Consider the following 27,455-nt stretch of genomic DNA (forward strand, 5'->3'; position numbering starts at 1 on the left):
TGCTTCAATTCATATTTTATATTAACTAATTAAAAGGAAACATGAAATTATACTTTGCAATAATGAAATATTTAGGCAGTCTAGAAATTTCAGTTATAATCAATGTGTATTAACTCCACGCTCTCAATCACAAATGTCTACTTGAGGTATATCTGCCATGAGGCATGAGTCACTTTCCTCCACAGCATTTACGTAACATGTAATCTTTATTGGTTATTTCCTTAAAAATCTACCACTGTTGATGTTCTTTAGTTAGAGCTGATGGTAATCTCTAAAGCAAAAACACCTGTTCTCCTGTTTTAACTTGTGATAAATGAAACCTTTCCAGATTCAGTCGAAACAATTTATCACACTCAGGGTAAATAGGAAGGAAAGTATCATCAACCAAGTTTAAACACAGAAAATATCCTGAACGTTCAGCATGGACAGACGCAGCTAAAAATCATTTCCAGGTGCCTAAGGATGGCTGGATTTTCCTTCGCCCCTTTGTAGTATTTTCAAATGTATAATTATGCCTACTATTACTGTCCTACAACCCTGTCCATGACCCACAAGCTACAAAGAAAATAAAATTTAAAAAAAGCTGACCTTGAGAATACAACTTCAAGTCCATTAAATGACACCATTTTTTAAAAACAATACAAAAGTCCAAAACAGTGCTCTCTTTGGTGCAGCCTCCCTCACAGAAAGCGTGCCTGTGGAAGTCCATCAGGGAGAATTTCCTCCCATTCTCTGACACAACCTGGCAGCTGAGAAACCACAGCGGCTGCTCTGAAAATGTATGTGTGCCTAGTTAATTCAGGCAGTTTATTTTGATAGCATTCACCTCTTTTGATTATAGCAGGTGTTTCAAGGATAAATTTGCTGAAAATTGTATTTTGTTTAAACAACAGCAGCATGTACATTTATGGCCTTACTATATTAAAAAGCATTTATTGTCTGGCAGCAATAGATACAATTACAAACATTTGTGACAGTAATTGGAGCTATTACTCCTGCATGGAGCCTCATGGAGATCAATTTATTGCCACCTGTATTTACATGTGTTACTGGTAATTGCAAACTTTGGTGCCTTATTTTTTAAAAACTTTGTGAATATTTTTCAACAAAGGGTCTATCAGAAAATCTGTAAGAATCATAACTGTAGTTTCTCCATTATTCAAATAACAGGCAGAATCCCATCTTCTGACTAACATGTATCTAAAATGTATTCCTGTATCCAACCCACAGACTGTTCAAGATGGGTTTAGAAAAGGCAGAGGAACCAGAGATCAAATTGCCAACATGCTGGATCATAGAAAAAGCAAGAGAATTCCAGAAAAACATCTACCTCTGCTTCATTAATTGATTACACTAAAACCTTTGACTGTGTGGATCACAACAAATGGTGGAAAATTCTTAAAGAGACGGGAATACCAGACCACCTTATTTCCCTCCTGAGAAATCTGTATGCAGGTGAAGAAGCAACAGTCAGAACCAGACATGGGGCAAAGAGCTGGTTCCAAATTGGGAAAGGACTTCATCAAGGCTGTATATTGTCACCCTGCTTATTTAACATATATGCAGAGTACATCATGCGGAATGCCAGGCTGGATGAAGTACAAGCTGTAATCACGATTTCCAGGAGAAATATCAATAACCTCAGATATGCAGATGACATATGCAGATATGGCAGGAAGCAAAGAACTGAGGAGACTCTGGATGAAAGTGAAAGAGGGGAGTGAAAAAGCTGACTTAAAACTAAATATTCAAAAAACTAAGATGATGGCATCCAGCACCACACTTCATGCCAAATAGACAGGGAAACAATGGAAACAGTGACAGACTTTACTTTCCTGGGCTCCAAAATCACTGCAGATGGTGGCTGCAACCATGAAATTAAAAGATGCTGCTCCTTGGAAGAAAAGCTATGACCAACCTAGACAGCATATTAAAAAGCAGAGACATTACTTTGCTGACAAATGTTTGTATAGTTAAAGCTATGGTTTTTCTAGTAGTCATGTATGGATGTGAGAGTTGGACCACAAGCACCGAAGCATTTATGCTTTTGAACTGTGGTGTTGGAGAAGACTCTTGAGAGTCCCTTGGATGCAAGGAGATCCGCCCAGTCCATCCTAAGGGAAATCAGGGACAATATTCATTGGAAGGACTGATGCTGAAGCTGAAGCGCCAATACTTTGGCCAGCTAATGAGAAGAACTGACTCCTTAGAAAAGACCCTGATGCTCGCTTCGGCAGCACATATACTAAGATTGGAACTATACAGAGAAGATTAGCATGGCCCCTGCGCAAGGATGACACGCAAATTCGTGAAGCGTTCCATATTTTTACCAGCTAGACCTAATTGATATCTATAGGACATTTCACCCCAAAACAATCAACTTCACCTTTTTCTCAAGTACACACGGAACCTTCTCCAGAATAGATCACATCCTGGGCCATAAATCTGGTCTTGGAAAATTCAAAAAAATTGAAATCATTCCAGTCATCTTTTCTGACCACAGTGCAGTAAGATTAGATCTCAATTACAGGAAAAAAAATGTTAAAAATTTAAACATATGGAGGCTAAATAACACGCTTCTGAATAACCAACAAATCATAGAAGAAATCAAAAAAGAAATCAAAATATGTATAGAAATGAATGAAAATGAAAACACAACAACCCAAAACCTATGGGACACTGTAAAAGCAGTGCTAAGGGGAAGGTTCATAGCATTACAGGCTTACATCAAGAAACAAGAAAAAAGCCAAATAAATAACCTAACTCTACACCTAAAGCAATTAGAGAAGGAAGAAATGAAGAACCCCAGGGTTAGCAGAAGGAAAGAAATCTTAAAAATCAGGGCAGAAATAAATGCAAAAGAAACTAAAGAGACCATAGCAAAAATCAACAAAGCTAAAAGCTGGTTTTTTGAAAAAATAAACAAAATTGACAAACCATTAGCAAGACTCATTAAGAAGCAAAGAGAGAAGAACCAAATTAACAAAATTAGAAATGAAAATGGAGAGATCACAACAGACAACTCTGAAATACAAAGGATCATAAGAGACTACTACCAGCAGCTCTATGCCAATAAAATGGACAACTTGGATGAAATGGACAAATTCTTAGAAAAGTATAGCCTTTCAAAACCGAACCAGGAAGAAATAGAAGATCTTAACAGACCCATCACAAGCAAGGAAATCAAAACTGTAATCAAAAATCTTCCAGCAAACAAAAGCCCAGGACCAGATGGCTTCACAGCTGAATTCTACCAAAAATTTAGAGAAGAGCTAACACCTATCTTACTCAAACTCTTCCAGAAAATTGCAGAGGAAGGTAAACTTCCAAACTCATTCTATGAGGCCACCATCACCCTAATTCCAAAACCAGACAAAGATGCCACAAAAAAAGAAAACTACAGGCCAATATCACTGATGAACATAGATGCAAAAATCCTTAACAAAATTCTAGCAAGCAGAATCCAACAACATATTAAAAAAATCATACACCATGACCAAGTGGGCTTTATCCCAGGAATGCAAGGATTCTTTAATATCCACAAATCAATCAATGTAATACACCACATTAACAAATTGAAAGATAAAAACCATATGATTATCTCAATAGATGCAGAGAAAGCCTTTGACAAAATTCAACACCCATTTATGATTAAAACTCTCCAGAAAGCAGGAATAGAAGGAACATACCTCAACATAATAAAAGCTATATATGACAAACCCACAGCAAGTATCACCCTCAATGGTGAAAAATTGAAAGCATTTCCCCTGAAATCAGGAACAAGACAAGGGTGCCCACTCTCACCACTACTATTCAACATAGTGTTGGAAGTTTTGGCCACAGCAATCAGAGCAGAAAAAGAAGTAAAAGGAATCCAGATAGGAAAAGAAGAAGTGAAACTCTCGCTGTTTGCAGATGACATGATCCTCTACATAGAAAACCCTAAAGACTCTTCCAGAAAATTACTAGAGCTAATCAATGAATATAGTAAAGTTTCAGGATATAAAATTAACACACAAAAATCCCTTGCATTCCTATATACTAACAATGAAAAAACAGAAAGAGAAATTAAGGAAACAATACCATTCACCATTGCAACAAAAAGAATAAAATACTTAGGAATATATCTACCTAAAGAAACAAAACACCTATACATAGAAAACTATAAAACACTGATGAAAGAAATCAAAGAGGACACAAACAGATGGAGAAACATACCATGCTCATGGATTGGAAGAATCAATATTGTCAAAATGGCTATTCTACCCAAAGCAATCTATAGATTCAATGCAATCCCTATCAAGCTACCAACAGTATTTTTCACAGAACTAGAACAAATAATTTCACAATTTGTACGGAAATACAAAAAACCTCAAAGAGCCAAAGTAATCTTGAGAAAGAAGAATGGAACTGGAGGAATCAACCTGCCTGACTTCAGACTATACTACAAAGCCACAGTCATCAAGACAGTATGGTACTGGCACAAAGACAGAAATATAGATCAATGGAACAGAATAGAAAGCCCAGAGATCAATCCACGAACCTATGGACACCTTATCTTTGACAAAGGAGGCAAGGATATACAATGGAAAAAAGACAACCTCTTTAACAAGTGGTGCTGGGAAAACTGGTCAACCACTTGTAAAAGAATGAAACTAGAACACTTTCTAACACCATACACAAAAATAAACTCAAAATGGATTAAAGATCTAAATGTAAGACCAGAAACTATAAAACTCCTAGAGGAGAACATAGGCAAAACACTCTCCGACATAAACCACAGCAAGATCCTCTATGACCCACCTCCCAGAATATTGGAAATAAAAGCAAAACTAAACAAATGGGACCTAATGAAACTTAAAAGCTTTTGCACAACAAAGGAAACTATACGAAAGGTGAAAAGACAGCCCTCAGATTGGGAGAAAATAATAGCAAATGAAGAAACAGACAAAGGATTAATCTCAAAAATATACAAGCAACTCTTGAAGCTCAATTCCAGAAAAATAAATGACCCAATCAAAAAATGGGCCAAAGAACTAAACAGACATTTCTCCAAAGAAGACATACAGATGGCTAACAAACACATGAAAAGATGCTCCACATCATTCATTATCAGAGAAATGCAAATCAAAACCACAATGAGGTACCATTACACGCCAGTCAGGATGGCTGCTATCCAAAAGTCTACAAGCAATAAATGCTGGAGAGGGTGTGGAGAAAAGGGAACCCTCTTACACTGTTGGTGGGAATGCAAACTAGTACAGCTGCTATGGAGAACAGTGTGGAGATTTCTTAAAAAACTGGAAATAGAACTGCCATATGACCCAGCAATCCCACTTCTGGGCATACACACTGAGGAAACCAGATCTGAAAGAGACACGTGCACCCCAATGTTCATCGCAGCACTGTTTATAATAGCCAGGACATGGAAGCAACCTAGATGCCCATCAGCAGATGAATGGATAAGGAAGCTCTGGTACATATACACCATGGAATATTACTCAGCCGTTAAAAAGAATTCATTTGAACCAGTTCTAATGAGATGGATGAAACTGGAGCCCATTATACAGAGTGAAGTAAGCCAGAAAGATAAAGAACATTACAGCATACTAACACATATATACGGAATTTAGAAAGATGGTAACGACAACCCTACATGCAAAACAGAAAAAGAGACACAGAAGTACAGAACAGACTTTTGAACTCTGTGGGAGAAGGTGAGGGTGGGATGTTGCGAAAGAACACCATGTATATTATCTATGGTGAAACAGGTCACCAGCCCAGGTGGGATGCACGAGACAAGTGCTCGGGCCTGGTGCACTGGGAAGACCCAGAGGAATCGGGTGGAGAGGGAGGTGGGAGGGGGGATCGGGATGGGGAATACATGTAAATCTATTGCTGATTCATGTCAATGTATGACAAAACCCACTGAAAAAATAAATAAATTAATTAATTAAAAAAAAAAAAAAGAAAAGACCCTGACGTTGGGAAAAATTGAAGGCAGGAGAAGGGGATGACAGATGAAGAGATGGTTGGATGGCATCACCAACGTGATGAACATGAGTTTGAGCAAGCTCTGGGAGTTGTTGATGGACAGGGAAACCTGCCATTATGCAGTCCATGGGGTCGCAGAGTTGGACATGACTGAGTGACTGAACTGGACTGAGCTGAGTCCACAGAATATATAATACATTTTTGCTCATGACTACAAGGATCCTTTCTGAATGTTGAGCTTTAAGCCAACTTTTTCACTCTCCTCTTTCACTTTCATCAAGAGGCTCTTTAGTTCTTCTTCACTTTCTGCCATAAGGATGGTGTCATCTGCATATCTGAGGTTATTGATATTTCTCCTGGCAATCTTGATTCCAGCTTGTGCTTCCTCCAGCCCAGCGTTTCTCATGATGTACTCTGCAGATAAGTTAAATAAGCAGGGTGACAATATACAGCCTTGACATACTCCTTTTCCTATTTGGAACCAGTCTGTTGTTCCATGTCCAGTTCTAACTGTTGCTTCCTGACCTGTGTACAGGTTTCTCAAGAGGCAGGTCAGGTGGTCTGGTATTCCCATCTCTTTCAGAATTTTCCACAGTTTATTGTGATCCACACAGTCAAAGACTTTGGCATAGTCAATAAAGCAGAAATAGATGTTTTTCTGGAACTCTCTTGCTTTTTTGATGATCCAGTGGATGTTGGCAATTTGATCTCTGGCTCCTCTGCCTTTTCTAAAACCAACTTGAACATCTGGAAGTTCACGGTTCACGTATTGCTGAAGCCTGGCTTGGAGAATTTTGAGCATTACTTTACTAGCGTGTGAGATGAGTGCAATTGTGCAGTAGTTTGAGCATTCTTTGGCATTGCCTTTCTTAGGGACTAGAATGAAAACTGACCTTTCTCGGTCCTGTGGCCACTGTTACCTTTCCAAATTTGCTGACATATTGAGTGCAGCACTTTCCCAGCATTATCTTTCAGGATTTGAAATAGCTCAACTGGAATTCCATCACCTCCACTAGCTTTGTTCATAGTGATGCTTCCTAACGCCCACTTGACTTCACATTCCAGGATGTCTGGTTCTAGGTGAGTGTGAGTGATCACACCATTGTGATTATCAGGGTCATGAAGATCTTTTTTGTACAGTTCTTCTGTGTATTCTTGCCACCACTTCTTAATATCTTCTGCTTCTGTTAGGTCCATACTATTTCTGTCCTTTATTGTGCCCATCTTTCATGAAATGTTCCCTTGGTGTCTCTAATTTTCATGAAGAAATCTCTAGTCTTTCCCATTCTATTGTTTTCCTCTATTTCTCTGCATTGATCATTGAGGAAGGCTTTCTTATCTCTCCTTGCTATTCTTTGGAACTCTGCATTCAAATGGGAATATCTTTCCTTTTCTCCTTTGCCTTTCGCCTCTCTTCTTTTCAGAGCTATTTGTAAGGCCTCCTCAGACAGCCATTTTGCTTTTTTGCGTTTCTTTTTCTTAGGGATGGTCTGTCTCCCTGTCTCCTGTACAATGTCATGAACTTCCATCCATAGTTCATCAGGCACTCTATCAGATCTAGTCTCTTAAATCTATTTTTCACTTCCACTGTATAGTCATAAGGGATTTGATTTAGGTCATACCTGAATGGTCTAGTGGTTTTCCCCACTTTCTTCAATTTAAATCTGAATTTGGCAATAAGGACTTCATGATCTGAGCCACAGTCAGCTCCCAGTCTTGTTTTTGCTAACTGTATAGACGTTCTCCACCTTTGGCTGCAAAGGATATAATCAACCTGATTTCGGTATTGACCATCTGGTGATGTCCATGTATAGAGTCTTCCCTTGTGTTCTTGGAAGAGGGTGTTTGCTATGACCAGTGCGTTCTCTTGGCAGAACTCTATTAGCCTTTGCCCTGCTTCATTCTATAGTCCAATGCCAAATTTGCCTGTAACTCCAGGTATTTCTTGACTTCCTACTTTTGCATTCCAGTTCCTTATAATGAAAAGGCCATGCTTTTTGGGTGTTAGTTCTAGGTCTTGTAGGTCTTCATAGAACCGTTCAACTTCAGCTTCTTCAGCGTTACTGGTTGGGGCATAGACTTGGATTACTGTGATATTGAAAAAGTTGGCTTAAAGCTCAACATTCAGAAAACTAAGATCCTGGCATCTGGTCCCATCACTTCATGGCAAATAGATGGGGAAACAATGGAAACAGGGGCTGACTTTATTTTTGGGGGCTCCAAAATCACTGCAGATATTAATTGAAGCCATGAAATTAAAAGATGCTTACTCCTTGGAAGGAAAGTTATGACCAACCTAGACAGCATATTGAAAAGCAGAGACATTACTTTGTCAATAAAGGTCCATCTAGTCAAGGCTATGGTTTTTCCAGTGGTTATGTATGGATGTGAGAGTTGGACTATAAAGAAAGCTGAATGCCGAAGAATTGATGCTTTTGAACTGTGGTGTTGGAGAAGACTCTTGAGAGTCCCTTGGACTGCAAGGAGATCCAACCAGTCCATCCTAAAGGAGATCAGTCCTGGGTATTCATTGGAAGGACTGATGTTGAAGGTGGGAAAGATTGAGGGCAGGAGGGGAAGGGGACAATAGAGGATGAGATGGCATCGCCAACTCAATGGACATGGGTTTGGGTGGACTCCGGGAGTTGGTGATGGACAGGGAGGCCTGGTGTGCTGCGGTTCATGGGGTCACAAAGAGTTGGACACGACTGAACTGAGCTGAACAAGGATCCTATTAATATAGCCTATCCAGCAACCAGAGTAGAAGTCTTAAAAAATGCTCTTTATTCCAGAACTGTAATAATTGATAAATCCCTATAGGTAAGAAATATTTAGAAAGCTAAATTTTATTAACACTCTTCAACACACTGATGGCAGATCAAAGCAAGTTGACCTTCCACTGCTTTGGAATGGAGAACATACCCTCTATTGCTTCCAGGTACAGATTTGTCTACAAGAGTAAAAAGAGAAAGCCTACCATTGTACATTTCTGCAGGATTTGGCTTCCAATATGAAGAGACTTAGAAATAATACAGCGATTCTCTGGTCCCTTCAGGTTCATTTAAATGGAATTCCACCTACTAATGAATGAAGGCTTCTCTATTCCCTTTTAGGTTTTAGCTAGCACAGTGACTGGAGAGCCCCAGGGCTCAAGACCATTGTAATGATTCCACCCTTAGCACAAAGACTTCCCAAGGTTTCTTGCTGTGAATTACCCAAGACAACATCCGTATGGTTTGTTTACATTAAAACAAAATCCAACTGCTTGGAGTTGAAATTTAAAGTTTAAGGTTCTTTTTACAACTGCAACCTGAGAAAGCTGGACTCTGAAGAACAAGTAAGGATGTAAAAAAGCAGTTCAGTGAATCAAAGGCTTGAAATAATTAGAAACACATGCTGCAGTACTGCCTAAGTTTTAGGTAAAAAATCATCTCTTTATCTGAATTCCTTGTAATGAACCTGAAGATTTACATAATGACTAAAGACATTTTGGTGGAAAGAAGGGGTACCTAGCCAACTATCTTTTAAAACAACAGAGCAGGAAACATTTAATTATAATTTGGAAAACAGTCTATTTAAGTCATTAATCAAAATTCTAATTACAATATCCACAGGGCATTAAAGCACGATAGAACATTTGTTCATTGCATTAAATACCTAATATTAAATCATTCTAATATACAATCTTTTAGGAATAAATACTGCATAATTGAAAAAACAGGATCTGTAAGGTTTAGTTGAAAACTGATTTCACACTTGCTGCTCTTCCTTATTTCTGAAATAAATATTATTAATGATTACTTGGCTTCTATGTAAAAACCCTTGACTTGAAAAAATCATTTTCCTGATAAAGATGAATATGATCGATCATTTTAAGAAGATACTTCCCTTTGGTTCAATGACTAAAGTTGAGAAATGAACATACAAATGGACAACAGATAATAGCTAGACCATTACTAAAAATAGAATTCCGACCCACAGTCTGTGGCCACTACTTCGGGAAGCCAATCTGTGTGGCAAGTGATCACCGATCACGAGAGGCCCTGTTTCTAGTGAGCCTGCCTCCAAATTTTCAGTCACATGCGAACATTTGAAGCCTTTCCTTTTTTCTACTATAATTCTTTTAAATATTCCTGCATGCCTTAAATTCTCTGCCAAATGCAAGTGGTGGTGGCTGACTCCTTGCTATAGCAAGCTCTGAATAAATAGACTTGCTCTCATTTAGATGGTCTCTGTTTACTTCCATAAAGTCAAATAAAGGCTTGCTTTTCTATAGTAAAAAGAAAACTAAAGAAAGAATAATTTTCCTTAAGAAGTGGCATTAAGTATTTCTTTAGCAATCAAAATTAATAAAAAATACAGAAAGTGAAATCTATATGAATATGCATGCACATTTTCTATTTTCCCAGAAACAGAGGACATGCAGAATTCTTTGGCATGTCAGCTTCAGTCGTTTTGTTATTCAACTCAACAACTGTCAACTGATTCACCATGGCAAAAACCATCACAATAGTGTAAAGTACTTATCCTCCAATTAAAATAAATAATTTTTTAAAAAGTTTAAAAATTACTATCATAGAAATTAAAATATTTCCATCAAGTAGGAAATATTATCCTTCAATAATTATCATAAAGTAACCTGGAGAAGTGCCCCTCACACAGTTAAAAGCAGATAACAGCAGCTACAACCCATAGGCTTCTCTGACTGCACATTCTTGCAGCAATAACTAATCATATAACATCTCTTAACTTCATTTCCTACTTAATCATCATTTTGGCTTTCTGCTCTCCATGTTTTCTCTCTCACCTGGATTTCCTCATTCAGCAACCACTTGTTCTCTGAAACAACTCACTGGCCAATCCACTTCCATCTAGTGGACTGTGTTCTCAGACCTCAGGGTCCTTAGGCTTGCCCATGTCTGAACCACGAGCTCTTGTGAGACACTGCCCTGTCATTTCTCCACCCAGATCTTAGACCTCCTGGTGTGACCCCAACCTGCTAAACTTGGCCAAGCCCTCTTGCTGCCTGGCGGTGAGCTGGAGAGTGATGGTAACCTTCTAGCGCTACAGTCAGTCATCTGAAGTTATGGTTTATAATTTTTAAGGATATGTGGAAATACTCATGATGAAATGTTAGGTGGAAAAAAGAGGTACAATTTTAACCCTATACAGAAAAGCACACAGAAACACATATTAAGTGATCCTCCTGGCACCATTCTAAGTGCTTCAGATATGCTGATTCATTCACTACTTTTAATAGCTTAAGGTAGGCTTCATAATGAATTCCATCTTACAGACGAGGAAACCGAGGCATAGAGTGGTTAAGTAACCTACCCACAGGGTCCAACCGCTAATAAGTGTTAGAGTCAAGATTATTATTCAAGCATCCTGGATTCAGAATTTGTGCTTTTAAACCAGTGTGCTATATAGTCATTAACTGAATAGGTAAGAACCCAGGTTGGAGGCTCAAATATCATGTCTGTCACTGGCTAGGCAGAGGCAAATAACTTCTCCTTGTTTCAGATTCCACATCTGTATTAAAAGGTGCCTGCATATCACAGGGCAGCGGAAAGGATTAAATGAGCGTAATATGTGAAGTGCTAAGAGCAGCACGCGCCACAAGGCAAGCACTGAGCAAATATCATTTACTACTGTTATTTTCATCATATTATATAACCTTTACTAGGGCAAAAACTAGAAAGATTTACTACCAAAATAAGATGTCTATGAACCCAAAGATGTCCTATGTAAAAACATAAGGCTGACTGTAATCAATATTCCTTAAATGATGGAAGCATTAGTGCAGAAACTTTGTAAACTCCTCCTGAGTAGTGATACAGAGGGCTATGATAGAATACAATAATATTACAAACCGATGCTGTAACATAAAAATAATCAGTATTTATTAGGCAATAACTATGCGTCAGACACTGTTCCTGGCGCTTTACAACAACTTCACGACGTGAGTAATATAATTAGTCCCTTTTTAGAGATAAGGAAAAGAGGAACAGAGAGGTACACTAGCTTGCCCTGGATCACACAGCTAGTAAGTGGCAGAAATATGAATTTCGGGTGCCCACGGAAGGTGTGTGAGATAGGCTCCATCTTCCCTGGGTCTTTATACCACAGTTCTATTAAGTTTCTGAGATTTGATGGTAGGACTAAATGTGTTCTCCCTAGCTTCTAATCCACAGGACACTGCATGCCTCCTCTCCCCTTGAAATATTATTTCAGTATTACTTATATAATTAAAAATAAAATTTTATTTTAAAAGAGATTAGGATAATTTTTGAGCAATTACAGATTTAAGTCTAGTCTGAGTATAATCACAGATGCTTGCTCTTAAAGTTTTACATTCCATCCAAGTAGGTGTGTAACAGTTGTGGGCACTTACTATTGGATCTAATAAAGAACAATGGTGGTTTAGTAGCTAAGTCATGTCCAACTCTTGTGACCCCATGGACTGTATCCTGCCAGGATCCTCTGTCCATGGGATTCTCCAGACAAGAATACTGGAATGGGTTGCCATTTCCTTCTCCAGGGGATCTTCCTGACCCAGGAACTGAACCTGGGTCTCCTGCATTGTGGGCAGATTCTTTATTGACTGAGCTATGAGAGAAGCCCAATAAACACAGCAGAAAGGAAAGATTAGAGAAATAAACAGGAAAAAAAGAACAACAAGGTGTAGAGTTGCAGACTAATAGCTGTAGATAATTTTATTAGGCGGCACCGACATCTACTCCAGCGTAAGTGTCCTCAGACTGTCCTTCAAAGGAACTGATGCCCTAGCCTTATGCACTTGGCCCTAAATGAAGCATTAACTTGGGGTGAATGACCCAGGATTTGGCTGAATTTATTGACTCTCTCTCTTCGGAGAAGGCAATGGCACCCCACTCCAGTACTCTTGCCTGGAATATCCCATGGACGGAGGAGCCTGGTGGGCTGCAGTCAGACAAGACTGAGCGACTTCACTTTCACTTTTCACTTTCATGCACTGGAGAAGGAAATGGCAACCCACTCCAGTGTTCTTGCCTGGAGAATCCCAGGGACCGGGGAGCCTGGTGGGCTGCCGTCTATGGGGTCGCACAGAGTCGGACACGACTGAAGAGACTCAGCAGCGGCAGCAGTGACGCAGCACTGACTCTCTTGGCAGAACTTCTGACTCTGTCTTCAGACGTATTACTTCAAGTTGAGGCAGATTGAGACAGACACACAGCTACTCTAGAAGTAATCACCAGGAGCATTCTCTGTACCCAGCTCTAAAAAGGGAAACCACTCATACAGTCCATTCAAGCCAGCATATGACAAAATTTTTTATCTTCAGTTGTGGAATGTATTATTTGTAGTTTTGGCAACATATTTATTTTCCCAATTGTAATTTATTTAAGCTAATATTAAAATTTATTTGCTTTCTTTGGGAACTGGAAATAGTAACAAGTAGTGCCAGAAATGAGGATCAGCTAGCCTTGCAGTGAAAACCTGATTACAAGGTGATTCATATACAAAATACAATATTGGTGTATGACAGGATCTCATCAAGCATACAGACTGAAATATGCAAAAAGAACAGAAAAGAAGACTTACTATTTTTGCAGTTGGGAAGCATACAAGGAATAAACTGAACTTGTAAGAAAAAAAAGCAAAACAAATGCTTGATCTGGTGCCAAATAAATATGGGACTTTTTTTACTTCTAACATCAGGTTATTTTAAAGAAATTTATAATGGATTTAAATAATGGAAACTCTGCATTATTCATCTCCTACATCTCTATGCTACTTAAAAATTAATCTAACAGTGATCAGTAAAACACATTGATCTGAAAGTAAGTAATTCCTCGCTACCACCCCCAAACATGAAGCTGAAATCTTAAGAGGTCCTAAACAGGCTGCAGATGAGTGAAAGGTTATTGTTTTGTCCAAAAGTAAAGGAGAGGTTTTGGTTTTAGTGGAGTCAGGAGTTGAGGAAGAAGGGGATCTACCATGACGCTGAAGTCAACCTCTCCTGATGAAGGAGGATAATGAGTCCGTGAGAAACCACATATATTACTAGATTAGTTTACTTCTGAGACATGAAAAACATTTCTTTATTCATTAGCACCTTATTTTCTCAAATCAATGTATAATTTCATTTTTCTTAAGTGAGCTGAATAAAGAATTGACCTTAAAGCTGTAATTCCCATTTGCTACAACTGAAATACTTAGGGAAAAAAAGGGTTTATGAACTAACTACTGGACACAAAGACCAAATTATCTAGAGAAGAATTCAGAAAAAGCAATCAAACATGATTTTACATCAGTATGTTTCACCACAAAAATCTAAACTCAAAATGATATTCAGTTCAGTTCAGTCACTCAGTCGTGTCTGACTTTTTGCAACCTCATGAACTGCAGCACACCAGGCCTCCCTGTCCATCACCAACTCCTGGAGTTTACTCAAACTCATGTACATCGAGTTGGTGATGCCACCCAACCACCTCATTCTCTGTCATCCCCCTCTCCTCCTGCCCCCAATCTTTCCAGGCATTAGGGTCTTTTCCAATGAGTCAGCTCTTCACGTCAGGTGGCCAAAGTATTGGAGTTTCAGCTTCAGCATCAATCCTTCCAATGAACACCCAGGACTGATCTCCTTTAGGATGGACTGGTTGGATCTCCTTGCAGTTCAAGGGACTCTCAAGAGTCTTCTCCAATATCACAGTTCAAAAGCATCAATTCTTCAGGGCTCAGCCTTCTTTATAGTCCAACTCTCACATCCATACATGACCACTGGAAAAACCATAGCCTTGACTAGACGGACCCTTTGTTGGCAAAGTAATGTCTTTGCTTTTTAATATGCTGTCTAAGTTGGTCATAACTTTCCTTCCAAGGAGTAAAGCGTCTTTTAATTTCATGGCTGCAATCACCATCTGCAGTGATTTTGGAGCCCCCCAAAATAAAGTCAGCCACTGTTTCCACTGTTTCCCCATCCATTTGCCATGAAGTGATAGGACTGGATACCATAATCTTAGTTTTCTGAATGTTGAGCTTTAAGCCAACTTTTTCACTCTCCTCTTTCACTTTCATCAAGAGGCTCTTTAGTTCTTCTTCACTTTCTGCCATAAGGATGGTGTCATCTGCATATCTGAGGTTATTGATATTTCTCCTGGCAATCTTGATTCCAGCTTGTGCTTCCTCCAGCCCAGCGTTTCTCATGATGTACTCTGCAGATAAGTTAAATAAGCAGGGTGACAATATTCAGCCTTGACATACTCCTTTCCCAATTTGGAACCAGTCTGTTGTTCCATGTCCAGTTCTAACTGTTGCTTCCTGACCTGTGTACAGGTTTCTCAAGAGGCAGATCAGACGGTCTGGTATTCCCATCTCTTTCAGAATTTTCCACAGTTTATTGTGATCCACACAGTCAAAGACTTTGGCATAGTCAACAAAGCAGAAATAGATGTTTTTCTGGAACTTTCTTGCTTTTTTGATGATCCAGCGGATGTTGGCCATTTGATCTCTGGTTCCTCTGCCTTTTCTAAAATCAGCTTGAACATCTGGAAGTTCACGGTTCACGTATTGCTGAAGCCTGGTTTACATAATTTTGAGCATTACTTTACTAGCGTGTGAGATGAGTGCAGTTGTTCGGTAGTTTGAGCATTCTTTGGCATTGCCTTTGTTAGGGATTGGAATGAAAACAGACCTTTTCCAGTCCTGTGGCCACTGCTGAGTTTTCCAAATTTGTTGGCATACTGAGTGCAGCATTTTCACAGCGTCATCTTTCAGGATTTGAAACAGCTCAACTGGAATTCCATCACCTCCACTAGCTTTGTTCGTAGTGATGCTTCCTAACGTCCACTTGACTTCACATTCCAGGATGTCTGGCTCTAGGTGAGTGATCATACCATTGTGATTACCTGGGTTGTGACGATCTTTTTTGTACAGTTCCTCTGTGTATTCTTGCCACCTCTTCTTAATATCTTCTGTTTCTGTTAGGTCCCTACCACTTCTGTCCCTTACTGAGCCCATCTTTGCATGAAATGTTCCCTTGGTATCTCTAATTTTCTTGAAGAGATCTCTAGTCTTTTCCATTCTATTGTTTTCCTCTATTTCTCTGCACTGATCACTGAGGAAGGCTTTCTTATCTCTCCTTGCTATTCTTTGGAACTCTGCATTCAAATGGGAATATCTTTCCTTTTCTCCTCTGCTTTTCGCTTCCCTTCTTTTCAGAGCTATTTGTAAGGCCTCCTCAGACAACCATTTTGCTTTTTGGCATTTCTTTTTCTTAGAGATGGTCTTGATTCCTGTCTCCTGTACAATGTCACAAACCTCCATCCATAGTTCATCAGGCACTCAGTCTATCAGATCTAGTCTCTTAAATCTATTTCTCACTTCCACTGTATGGCCGTAAGGGATTTGATTTAGGTCAAATGGTCTAGTGGTTTTCTCCACTTTCTTCAGTTTCAGCCTGTATTTGGAAAAATGATATTCACATATTCTAAAAAATACCAACCCCCCTAAAAACTTTATCTGACATTTTTGAGTATTGCCTGCCTGTAACAGGGACTGTATAGTTAATCTGATACAGTATATCCTCGTAAGGTCAATGATGGTAATGAATGGCATGAGACTCAGTCCAACTCTGACCTAGTTAATTCTTCCCAATTTTATAAGAATCCAGGATTTTGATTACTGCTATACTGGTTTACAAAACCGTACAGGTTAGCAGTTACATCTATATTCTCTCATTTTTTATTCAATTACTTCTATTATATGGTGATCAAGACCATTTGTGTGGTCCTATTATTATCCTATCACACATCCAATTGTGAGATGTTTGATTTCAAGAGTTTACTTACCTTGAAAGTAAACAAATTAAACTTGCTTCCTTATGGATCTAAAATGTGCTTGAGAGCTCCCAACTACACAATTATTTTAACATGTTCTAACTACAATCACAATAGTAGTGATCTTTAATTTTATGAAGAGAATATGTTCTGACAAAACTAAAAAGTAAGAAATTACATTTTAAGAAAAAATTACCTTTTTGCAAATTATGACTTTCAGCAGAGATCAAATCAGGAAAGAAATTCTTATTAATATGTATTTATATATGAGATATATAAACAAAGAATTTATCCCCAATGTACTCAAATAGTCACTGTCCTCCATAATGACTGGGTAAATATATGGTAAACAGGGCTGCAGGCTTTGCCCATCTGCTCTAGAGAAAGCTTGTTCCACAGCCGTTCACAGTCTCGGAAGACCTCTGAGGTCCTTATTTTAAAGGCTGCCCTAGGAGTGGACTGGCTTTAGGCCACGTCTTACCTTCTTCAGGATTCAACTCTACAAGCCCAAATCCAGACAATCTAGTATGAATCAGCTTCTCAGAAACTGAGAACGGCAGTCTTTGCAAGGCTTATACTTTGGGGACAGACACACAACCACATTTGCAGAATGACAAGTTTCCCTGGAACCTTGTTCCATAATTCTGGAGCTTGTCTCAGGTTCCAAAGATGAAAATCCTTTCTTTCTTATTTTTTTTTTAACCTAGATGTCTCTCTAGCTCTTTTTAGAGATTACTATGATACTATTATAGTATTGTCTAGTATATAGTATTGTCTAAAGAATAGGATTGTCTAGTCACTTATTAGCTTGTTCTGAAGTTCTTACTCATAAATTGTAGGTAAAAAAGAAGCAGAAACTTCACTAAATGGGCTGGTTCATTTGGCCTAATCTCCAAATCTTTTTTGCATATGATTTCTTGACTATTTTCTTAATATTTAACTTTTAGTCACGTGTACTGAATAGATTATGTAAGGTAACTTCCAGGACGTCTTCTGTGTTGCCATCCAGCAGAGTTCTAAAACCACTTTAATTCTGCTCCATTAGTATACAGTCACAGAATTACAATTTCATTCACTATTCACCTAGACAAAATATGACTGCCAAGAAAATATATCAAAATATACGGAGAAAACACACCTTACTCCCCGGGAAACGTGACATATTCCAAATCATTTTAAAGATATATTCTTTGATTTGTGGACCATATAACTTTATATATTCATTCAACAACAGTTAACTAAATCTCTATTAAAATAAAACACTGGAAACTGAACCCCTTCTTAAATCATTTGCATAAGTGGGAGTACCCTTGATCCTAAATGGCCACATAAAAATCTATCTGACCAAAATGTATTCTCTCCTCTATACCTTATTGTCAGTCCTGATCGTGACTTTCAGTTGTGGTAGTACACGTTCTACTTCCAGACTCCATTCCGCAGCATCTGTTGTAGATTCCAAAATATCTTCTTGTTTGGCAGACTCGTTCATATCCTAAGAAAGGAAAGATATCACAGGATTGAGAGTTTATAAAAAGAAATGGTAAAATTTTGAGGCATTTTAGCAGCACTGCACAATTTATATCAAGCACGGTAGTGTTAAAATTACAGCAGCAGAAGAAATTCTTTTCTGTCCTCCTATCCATCTTGAAAGAAGATAATGCACCAGGCTGGTAGAATAGCAAAATAAGTATTTAGAATTATAAAGAAGCAAATTTGTGACGTAACCTTTTTTTTTTTTAACACAAAGAATAAGGCTTCTGAGATATCAGAGTGAACTCAACAGGAATACTATCAAATGGACAAGCCATTTAGGTATTGTAATAACAGTTAAAAAGATACAAACACTCACATGTTTGGTAAGAAAACAGTCTTAAATTGAACTCACTGTACTGAAATATAAACCCAAAATCTGAAAAACAAAAAAGATAAAATTCCAGAAGCAAAGGGCACTTTATTTACAAAGTTTGTGTTTATAAGGTGATATTTTGGTTAGGTTAAACCATAATAAAGCTTAAAAATGTGATTTAATGCAGACCTATATGAACTCAAATAGGGTAGGTGTCTACTTTCTGCATTTGATTTCTACTGTTGGGTAATAAGATCAATTCATGCCTGTTTTCAAATCAGAAGAGGAAAACTTTTTTCCCCCATTTTCTTAGCCCTATACACTTCAGCATTAAGCATGTATGGATCTGAAAACATACAGAGCATAAAAATTAATGATTTAAAGATAAAGCTTATAGTCAAAGCTATGGTTTTTCCAGTAGACATGTACGGATGTGAGAGCTGGACCATAACGAAGGCTGAGTGCTGAAGAATTGATGCTTTCAAATTGTGGTGTTGGAGAAGACTCTTGAGAGTCCCCTGAACAGCAAGGAGATCAAATCAGTCAATGTTAAAGGAAACCAGTTCTGAATATTCACTGGAAGAACTGATGCTGAAGTTGACTCTCCAATACCTTGGCCACCTGATGTGAAGAGCCAACTCATTGAAAAAGACCCTGATGCTGGGAAAGACTGAGGACAGGAGGAGGGGGGTGACAGAAGATGAGACGGTTGGATGGCATCACTGACTCAATGGACATGAGTTAGAGCAAACTCAGGGAGATGGTGAAGGATGGAGAAGCCTGGCATGCTGCAATTCATGGGGCCACAAAAAATCGGACACGAGTGAGTGACTGAACACCAACAACAAAACATAAAGCTTAATATGTTAATTTTGGCATTTTTCCTTTTATGCTCCCTTGAAAAGTTATTTTAAAAGTAAGGAAAAATATTTATTAATGTAGAAAAAAAGAAACTTGAGGGACGTAAACAGCCAAATACAATGTATAGACCTTCTATGGATTCTAATTTAAATAACCTGTAAAAGGATGTTTTTGAGACAATCAGGGGAATTGGAATGTGGAAGAGCATTCGATGAATTAAGGAATTATTATTAATTTTATAGGTATGATAATGGCATGGTGGATATGTTTTTAAAAAGGACTTATAAATTAGAGATAAGCGCTGAAAGTGAAATGATGTAATGTCTGAAATTTACTTTAAAATACTATGGGGCAAAGAAAAAAAGAGGCAGGGGCTTCAAAGGAAACACGATCAACCAAATGTTAACTGTTAAACTGGGTCCTAGTGCCTAAGGGTTCATTATCTCATTCTAATTGTGTATATGTTTGAAATTTCCCAAAATACAACATTTAAAATAAAAGACTATATAAACAACCTCACGGTGAAATTACACTCAGTGTGAATTTATGTCACTAAAAGATATTTTTATCCAGTCTAACACCAAGTATAAGAATAGCCTTATATCGGGATTTGATTTGATGGGGAGCCTGAGGTCTCTGAACTCACTCCCGAGTCTCTAGGGCACTTAACACGAGAAAGCCTCTCTCCCTCTCCTGCCTCCCAGTTCATATCAGCAAGTTTGAAACAGACTCTGAGCCTTAAAAGGAGCATATACAGCTTTTTGTTCAGAAATTCTGGGGGCCACACAGTTCTAACCATGCAGTTAGAGGATGGGTAACTAGTATGTGCTTTTTCATTCCACAATATGTAGTCTGAATTTATTCAGTTACATTCTATCTTTAAAAAACCCAAAAGTATGAAAAAATACAAGGATTACTTTGTAAAATGTGGCAACTCTGAGTGAAAAATGTTCAAAATTTCATTTTGAGTGAAAAATGTTCATATTTTAAACATGAAAGTGCTCATTTAAATATAGAAACATTGTATTATATTGAGCACCTAATATAATGCTATGTATCTGTATAAACTGAACCCAAGGTAGCACTCAGCACCCAAACTGGGGAGCGGTGGTGTATTCACAAAACAGACACGTGTGAAGTTACGTAAGGATGTATGTGACGGCGTGAGAAGAGACACTGATCTCCCCGGGGAAATATGAGGCCACGGGGAACGTTCTCAGTCACGCTAACCCCACACAGATCCTCATTAACATGCATATACTTGCACGCTCACTGGCACATCCCAGTTCCCCTTCCGGGCTCTAGGAAGCCCCATTCTAACCGACTCATTGTCTATAACAAACGGCGTGAGGTCTGATGAGGATGAGGGTGAGGGTGGGAGGGTGGACGCGCTGCCGGTGGGATATGAGCCCTGACATCTGGGGCGTGTGTACGGTATATACACAGGCTCGCTCCTGCCAGGGATACGAGCCCCCCACGTCCCAACCCTGCAGAGCCGGGCTGAGTTAAAAAGGGACATGTACTCTGAAGCAGCAGTTTTTCTATGATTCTTAATAGAACATAGATGTTCTAATCACTGATTTAAAAATCAGTCTGCTTTACAGATCCACTGTCTGAATGAACTGAAATTGGTATTCTTGATGAAATACCCGAGCCATTGCTCCCCAAGCCCATCCTCTCATCCGCATGCCCCCTTCCTCCTTTCCTTACAGGAGGGTGGAGCCCAGAATCACCCAAGCCATCCACAGTCCCACTTTCTTCAGGCCTGAACATAGGATTATTCAAGTCGTGCATATTTAAAATTTTTACTCAAGGAAGGGCACATTTTTTTAATTTTCACAAAGGCAAATGGGTTGGCATTGGCCCTGTCTGAATCAGACTCAGAATCCAAGAGTTAACAGAATACATGGAGATCAAACACTACATCAAGATACTCCAGTGCATGAGCTACTGTTTATTTTTATACTGGGCCCTTTAGTAAGCTGCATTTACCCTTCTTAGCTTATTATTTGGCTCTGGTAAGCAACGATTTGCTAATTCCTACTCCCAATGTCCTGAAATGATTTAATGTAGTAGCTTGAAAGTTTTCACTCAGTCCTAGGCTATAGTTAGTATACTGGGGGAAATAACCTAGGTTACTAAATGAAGAAATGGCAAAAAAAAAAAAAAAGCACATTAGATTTGGTAGAGCAGTATTAACATATTCAAACTATACAGGCTCTTTCTACTTCCACCTTTGCACACACGTTTCATAACTTTGTTCCTCACTCAAAATTTCCTAATGCCTAATAAGTGGATACATTCACCGAGCAAGCCCTACACATGAAGTATAAATCATTTTAACCACGCCTTGGTTATAATACTTTGGGAAAGCCTTTCCTTTTAATTGCTTCTCTGATAACAAATGGTATTTTATGTGAAGCTATTAGTAAAGAGAAATAAACTGCTGTTTCCACTTAATCAAAATTTTATATCATCATGACAAAGTCCCCCTCTGAAACAACATTAACTAAGATAAAGGATGCCTTTTGGAAATTGCATTTTCTAGGTTAATGTTGCTGAAGAAACAATTAGAAGCTCAATAATACACAGACAACCCTGAAGTCTCATTTATAATTAATTAATTTACCAATAAGCTATCTGTTAAGCTTCTACAACATGCAAGGTAAGAATCCAGGCACTGTGCTTAGTATGGAATGACAAAAGGGTTTAATTCCTGCCTGTAAAGAGTTTACAGCCTACTAGAAAGCATCTTAGGCTAGTTAATGCAGGTAATAATTGGTCCTAAGAAAAAGAAACTGATGAGAACTGACCCTAAGTCTGCCAAAGGAAGAAATGAAGATAACAGTCTAAGCCATCCCATAATGTAACCTTGATGCATATTACCCAAGGTCAGTTCAAGGATCAAACATGATGGTACTAGCCTGCTCAGAATCCTATTCCAGAAAGTAGTCTCCCCTTTTCCCAGGAAATATGAATGGGACAGTCTAGCATCTGAAAATATACTATGTTCTCTGTGTGTGCATTTATGTACACACACAGACACACACACACACATAAATATACACAATTAGATGTGGTTTTGGTCTCATGATGACAGAGAGGTGATAAGGAAAGACCCTGCATATAAGAAGGGGAGATGACAAGAGGGTAAAAAAAGCCATCGCATGCGTAGGCCCGAGAGTGAAGCTCAAGGCTCAGGCACCCATGAGAAGACATTTCTGAACACGGATGCCTCAAGTCAGACATCAGGTTCAGACTGGAGCCTGTGGGGAGGACCTAGATCATGAAGGCCTGGGCAGAAACTGGACTCACTGACTTCTGGGTGAAAATGGGAGATGAAGGGAGATTTAGAAGATCCCAACACATAACTAGTAATGAAACAAGAGCAAGGGGAGGTGCTTAAGCCTACAACTACCAAGCCCAAATCCCTGCCCTCAGGAAGATCAGACACCACTGTCAGCATGGATTTCGGATACAGGAAATGCTGACATTTACCGGCTATAACTTAATCTTTTTGACATCTCTTGTTGTACTATGCAGTAATACAACGATGCCTTAAAAGCAGAGAAATCTGGATATGACTGATCCCACACTAAACAATCCCAGATAACTATAAGTTTTGCTCTCTAATGTCTGCTTTTAAACTGTTCCTAGAGCTGTCTTTAGTATCAAGATGCCAGTGATCACCTGTGGCTGTCTCCCTGCTTGTCTGCAGTACCTCTTCCTTCTCCTAAGCTTCTGTGGATTTAGAAACCTAATAACCAAACTTGTTAGAATTTAGGCAAAGTTGGACTCCCCAGGTGGCGCAGTGGTAAAGAATCTACCTGCCAATGCAGGAGACTCAAGAGACACAGGTTCGATCCCTGGGTCAGGAAGATCCCCTGGAGAAGGAAATGGCAACCCACTCCAGTATTCTTGCCTGGGAAATCTCATGGACAGAAGAGCCTGGTGGGCTACAGTCCATGGGGTTGCAGAGTTGGACACGGCTGAGCGACTGAGCACAAGAATACAAGAGAAAAAAGTGAGCATTCAGGGATGGAGGGCAGTGAGGTTAGGACTCTTCACAGAAAAATTTTAAAGGAAAGTGTTTATCCTTATTTTGGTTGCTCAGGGACCTTTTTTGCATTCTGCCTCATTTGCTGCATTTCCAAGATAGGCTAGATGGCCAAAAGGCTAATAGAGTATATACAGTATTACTATGGATTAAACAGGGTTTCTCCTAAGGGTATCTAGTGTCCTTCTTTCCCATCTATCAATAAAGCTAGAGAAAGGGGTAAATAAGTTATTGATATTTCAATCAGAGTATTCTCTCAAAATCTAATGATTTTAACAAATTATATTTAAGGCAGAGTTAAAACCATTCATGTCACTACAAGTCAATTCTTCTTCATGATTAAAGAAGCACAAAATGTGAGTCTAATTCATTATTTTCTTTCCAAATTAGGTTTTACATGATTTAACACTATATTACTGTGAAGAAAAATGTTTAGTACCATTCAAAAAGTATCTTCAAATTTGCTCTGAATAACCAAATTAAACCCTGGCTAATCTATCAAAAGAAATAGATAGATGGTAGCCTCTGTCTTGAAATATATGAAGTTCACAGAAGTTTTCTTAAGTTCAATTTTAAGACTATCAAAAGAAATTTTATTGGGCTATAATAGGAACCAAGACTTGAACAAATTTTGTTCCCACATGCCAGAAAGGGTAAAAAGAAAGCTCCCCAAATTAACACAAAATAAATTTAATTTTCCAATTAAAGATCTGAAATTGTTTTTGAAGGAGAATTTAACCTCCAATATCATTTCTATTTAACACATCAAACTACCTTTGCTACTTTAAGTACTTCAGCTACACTAGTACACCAAGTGCTAAGATAAAATCATTTCTATAGACTTTTTATTTTCTCAAACTAAAACCAAAGAAAGTAACACAGGAAGTGAGTCTGGAGGAAATAACGTAGACATTATACTTGGTGTTGCAGAGTATGCAAAATAAGTCTAACTTTTTATGGCATAAATTTCTGTAAGGCTTCTTTTCTTTGAGATGGCAACAATATGGATATATCAATGCCCCAATACTATACTTGGTGTTGCAGAGTATGCAAATAAGTCTAACTTTTTATGGCATGAATTTCTATAAGGTTTCTTTTGAGACTGTAACCACATGGATATACCAGCACTTAAATACATTTGAAGAGCTCAATTCATACCTACTGAGAGGAATATTAAAATCCAATTAATTGTCAAGATTAAATATTCCCAGGACTCAGGGAACTAAGTTGTCTTAAGAATCACCACAGTATGATGTAAATGTTAAGACAATGAGTCAGGCATCCCATCTCTGGTCAAATTCCACCTTCATCACTTACTAGCTGCTAGTCATTAAATCTCAGGGTCCCCATCTGTAAAATGGAAGTAAAAATTGTACCCTCTCCACATTGAGGTTGTTACGGGGATTAAATTAAATGATGTATTTGAAAGGCTTTCATGATACTTGATACACAATAAGCCCCCGATATATGTTAGTAGTTATAATTACCATTACCATTATCATATGCCAAGCATGGTATTAGATGCTTTTACACACGGGTTATATTAAGACCATGAATCAAAGGAGCCTTATTCCCATTTTTTCGAATAAGAAAAACGAGGTAGAAAGCAGTTACACAATTTCCCCAATGTCACATCACTCGTAAGCGGCAGGGCCCAGCCAAGGTCACCCTGGAGCACAAGCTCTGAAGCACCTTACTACATAGCCATCAATCCTTTGTCAGTAAGTTACAACCATATTTGCCCACTTCCTTACTTGTCTTTTAACTTTACGGTGCTCCCCGTCCCTCCATACATAAGCTTTTAATTTTTATGCATTCAGATTTATCAGTACTCTTCCCTTTATGGTTTTTAGTTTTCTCACCATGTGTTATCTTGCCTATTTCAACCCATGAATATTACACTTGCCACTCATATCCTTGGGCCTCATCAGTTTTTAATTTGTTGATCCATATGAGGTTTATTTGGGTGTAAGATATGAGGGAGGAATCCATCTTTTTTCTCCAGATGAACAGCTTGTTATCTCATCACCATTTAATTGAATCTCTGATTGATTTGCATTTCTTCATATACTAATATAACCATATATGTGGATTATTTTTTTTAACTCTGTACTACTTCAGTAATCTATTTTTGCATCAGCATAATTTTTTTCAGACTTATAAAAAATTACACAAATAGCATTAAAAATTCACGTATACCCTTCATCCAGATTCACTAAATGTTAGCGTCTCACTGGACCTCAGGGCAATTATGTGTAAAGGGATACAATGTTTATATCTAGGTGTTGAGATCTGAAGAAATTTTTAATTTTTTCTTTGTATTGTTTTGGGCTTTCATGTAAAATAAACAAGGAATATATTTTACCTTTAAAAAAGAAAAAAGTTTTTTCAATAAAAACAAGTAAAAATGTAAGTTTGATTACCTTCCAAAAACTAGCCAGTACAGGGGTGGTAAATGCTTTAGGAGTCTGAATAAGAGAGAGAAAACGGCAATGGTGAAATACAAGTTTAACTTTACAAGGAAGTTTGGATTGTAAACAGGCAGAAGAGGCAAGTGAAGTGTTTCCATAGGCAGGAAATCATCATAAGCCAAATATGAAATATCAAATGAACATCGCTTGTGAAGATCACATGAGGTGACAGACTAGGAGATTAAAAAGCTAAATACTGGGAAGCAAAAGAAAATTGAACATATCGTGAAGACCTCAGAGGCCAGGTGAATTTTGTGAATCTTTTCCTCTAAGCCAGAGGACAGCTTTCAAATAATTCCTAGGAAAGATCCTAAAACTACAGTACTTTTCATTAGATTCCCCTTAGTCATCTCTATAGGGGAGAACCTATGCAACAGCAGATTGAGTCCAAAGCAGATTGGGCCTTCAATAACAATCCAGCAACAGACAATGAAATCAGAGCCATGCTGTCAGCAGAGCTTCCCAATTTACATCGAAATGCAATCTTCATTATAACTTACACGCTACGCAAGCTTCTTACTCAAAAACACTCATGGCGGTCTAGAAACTTGTATAGTGAGATTGGGGCTTTTTTCTATTCTCCTATAACACCTAAGGATGTTTATAACTAATTCCAATCTAGAGGAGAGGTAAAAATTATACAAAGTAAGAAATTCATCAAATATATACTCTCTGCCAGCACCATGCTAGGTGTGGTCCCGAAGTTCTATTAATCTTAAAACAACCCTGGGTTGAATTGTGTCCCCACCTACAGATAAGAAAGAAGAGTTAGAGAGAGGATGGATCATGGCCATGTGGTCAGGATTTTATATCTAAGGCTGCTTTTCCACTGTAGCACTGGCCTTAAAGGTATGGACTCAGAGTTGGAAGAGATCTTGAAAAGTCCTTGCTTCCTCACAATAAAACCAGGATGAAGATGAGGATCTCTTTCCTATTTCAAGTGTGGATTCAAAAGCGACACTAAAGATCAAGCAAAACTCTCTTTTACACCCAGCAAGGGCTGCCATTTGAGTCTCCTCTGAGCAGTGAGCGATGCAGCTTTCTTCTCTAACCTACATTTCCTATTCACCTCCAGATGTGAAACTGCTGGGGTGGTACGGGTTAGTTACCAGAGAAATAAAAGCATTTGCTCAGCCATGACGCCTTCCATCACACTCAAAACATGTGGCATTTTAATTGTTTCTTCTGTGAAGCGCCAATGACAGAGCACAGTCACAGCACAAAGAGAACTCACACCCCTTGGTTTTAGGAAAGGAGAAGAAAGAACATTTTCCTCAAGCAGGAATCAGAACCAGGGGTAAACCGTGGGCACGTCATGTTGGAGCATGGTATGTTTTCCCTCGTGTTACTCAGAAAGACACTGTGTTGAGCAGTGACGTGTCAACCATAGGTAAAGTGAAGAAAAC

The 27,455-nt window shown here is 38.4% G+C and overlaps 1 protein-coding gene and 1 non-coding gene across 2 annotated transcripts in view; one reads left to right on the top strand and one right to left on the bottom strand.

Moving 5' to 3' along the window:
* Window positions 1-27,455, bottom strand: part of IFT57 (intraflagellar transport 57) — a 72,652-nt gene that overhangs the window by 17,652 nt on the left and 27,545 nt on the right. Inside the window, exon 6 of the mRNA XM_061133975.1 lies at window positions 18,184-18,306. Coding sequence (XP_060989958.1) covers window positions 18,184-18,306 — 123 coding nt within the window. The remainder of the gene's footprint in view (window positions 1-18,183; window positions 18,307-27,455) is intronic.
* Window positions 2,222-2,328, top strand: LOC133050245 (U6 spliceosomal RNA). The gene has a single exon (XR_009691563.1). It is a non-coding gene; the product is annotated as a U6 spliceosomal RNA (small nuclear RNA).

This window comes from Dama dama, chromosome 31 (assembly GCF_033118175.1).
Source record: "Dama dama isolate Ldn47 chromosome 31, ASM3311817v1, whole genome shotgun sequence".
NCBI lineage: Eukaryota > Metazoa > Chordata > Mammalia > Artiodactyla > Cervidae > Dama > Dama dama.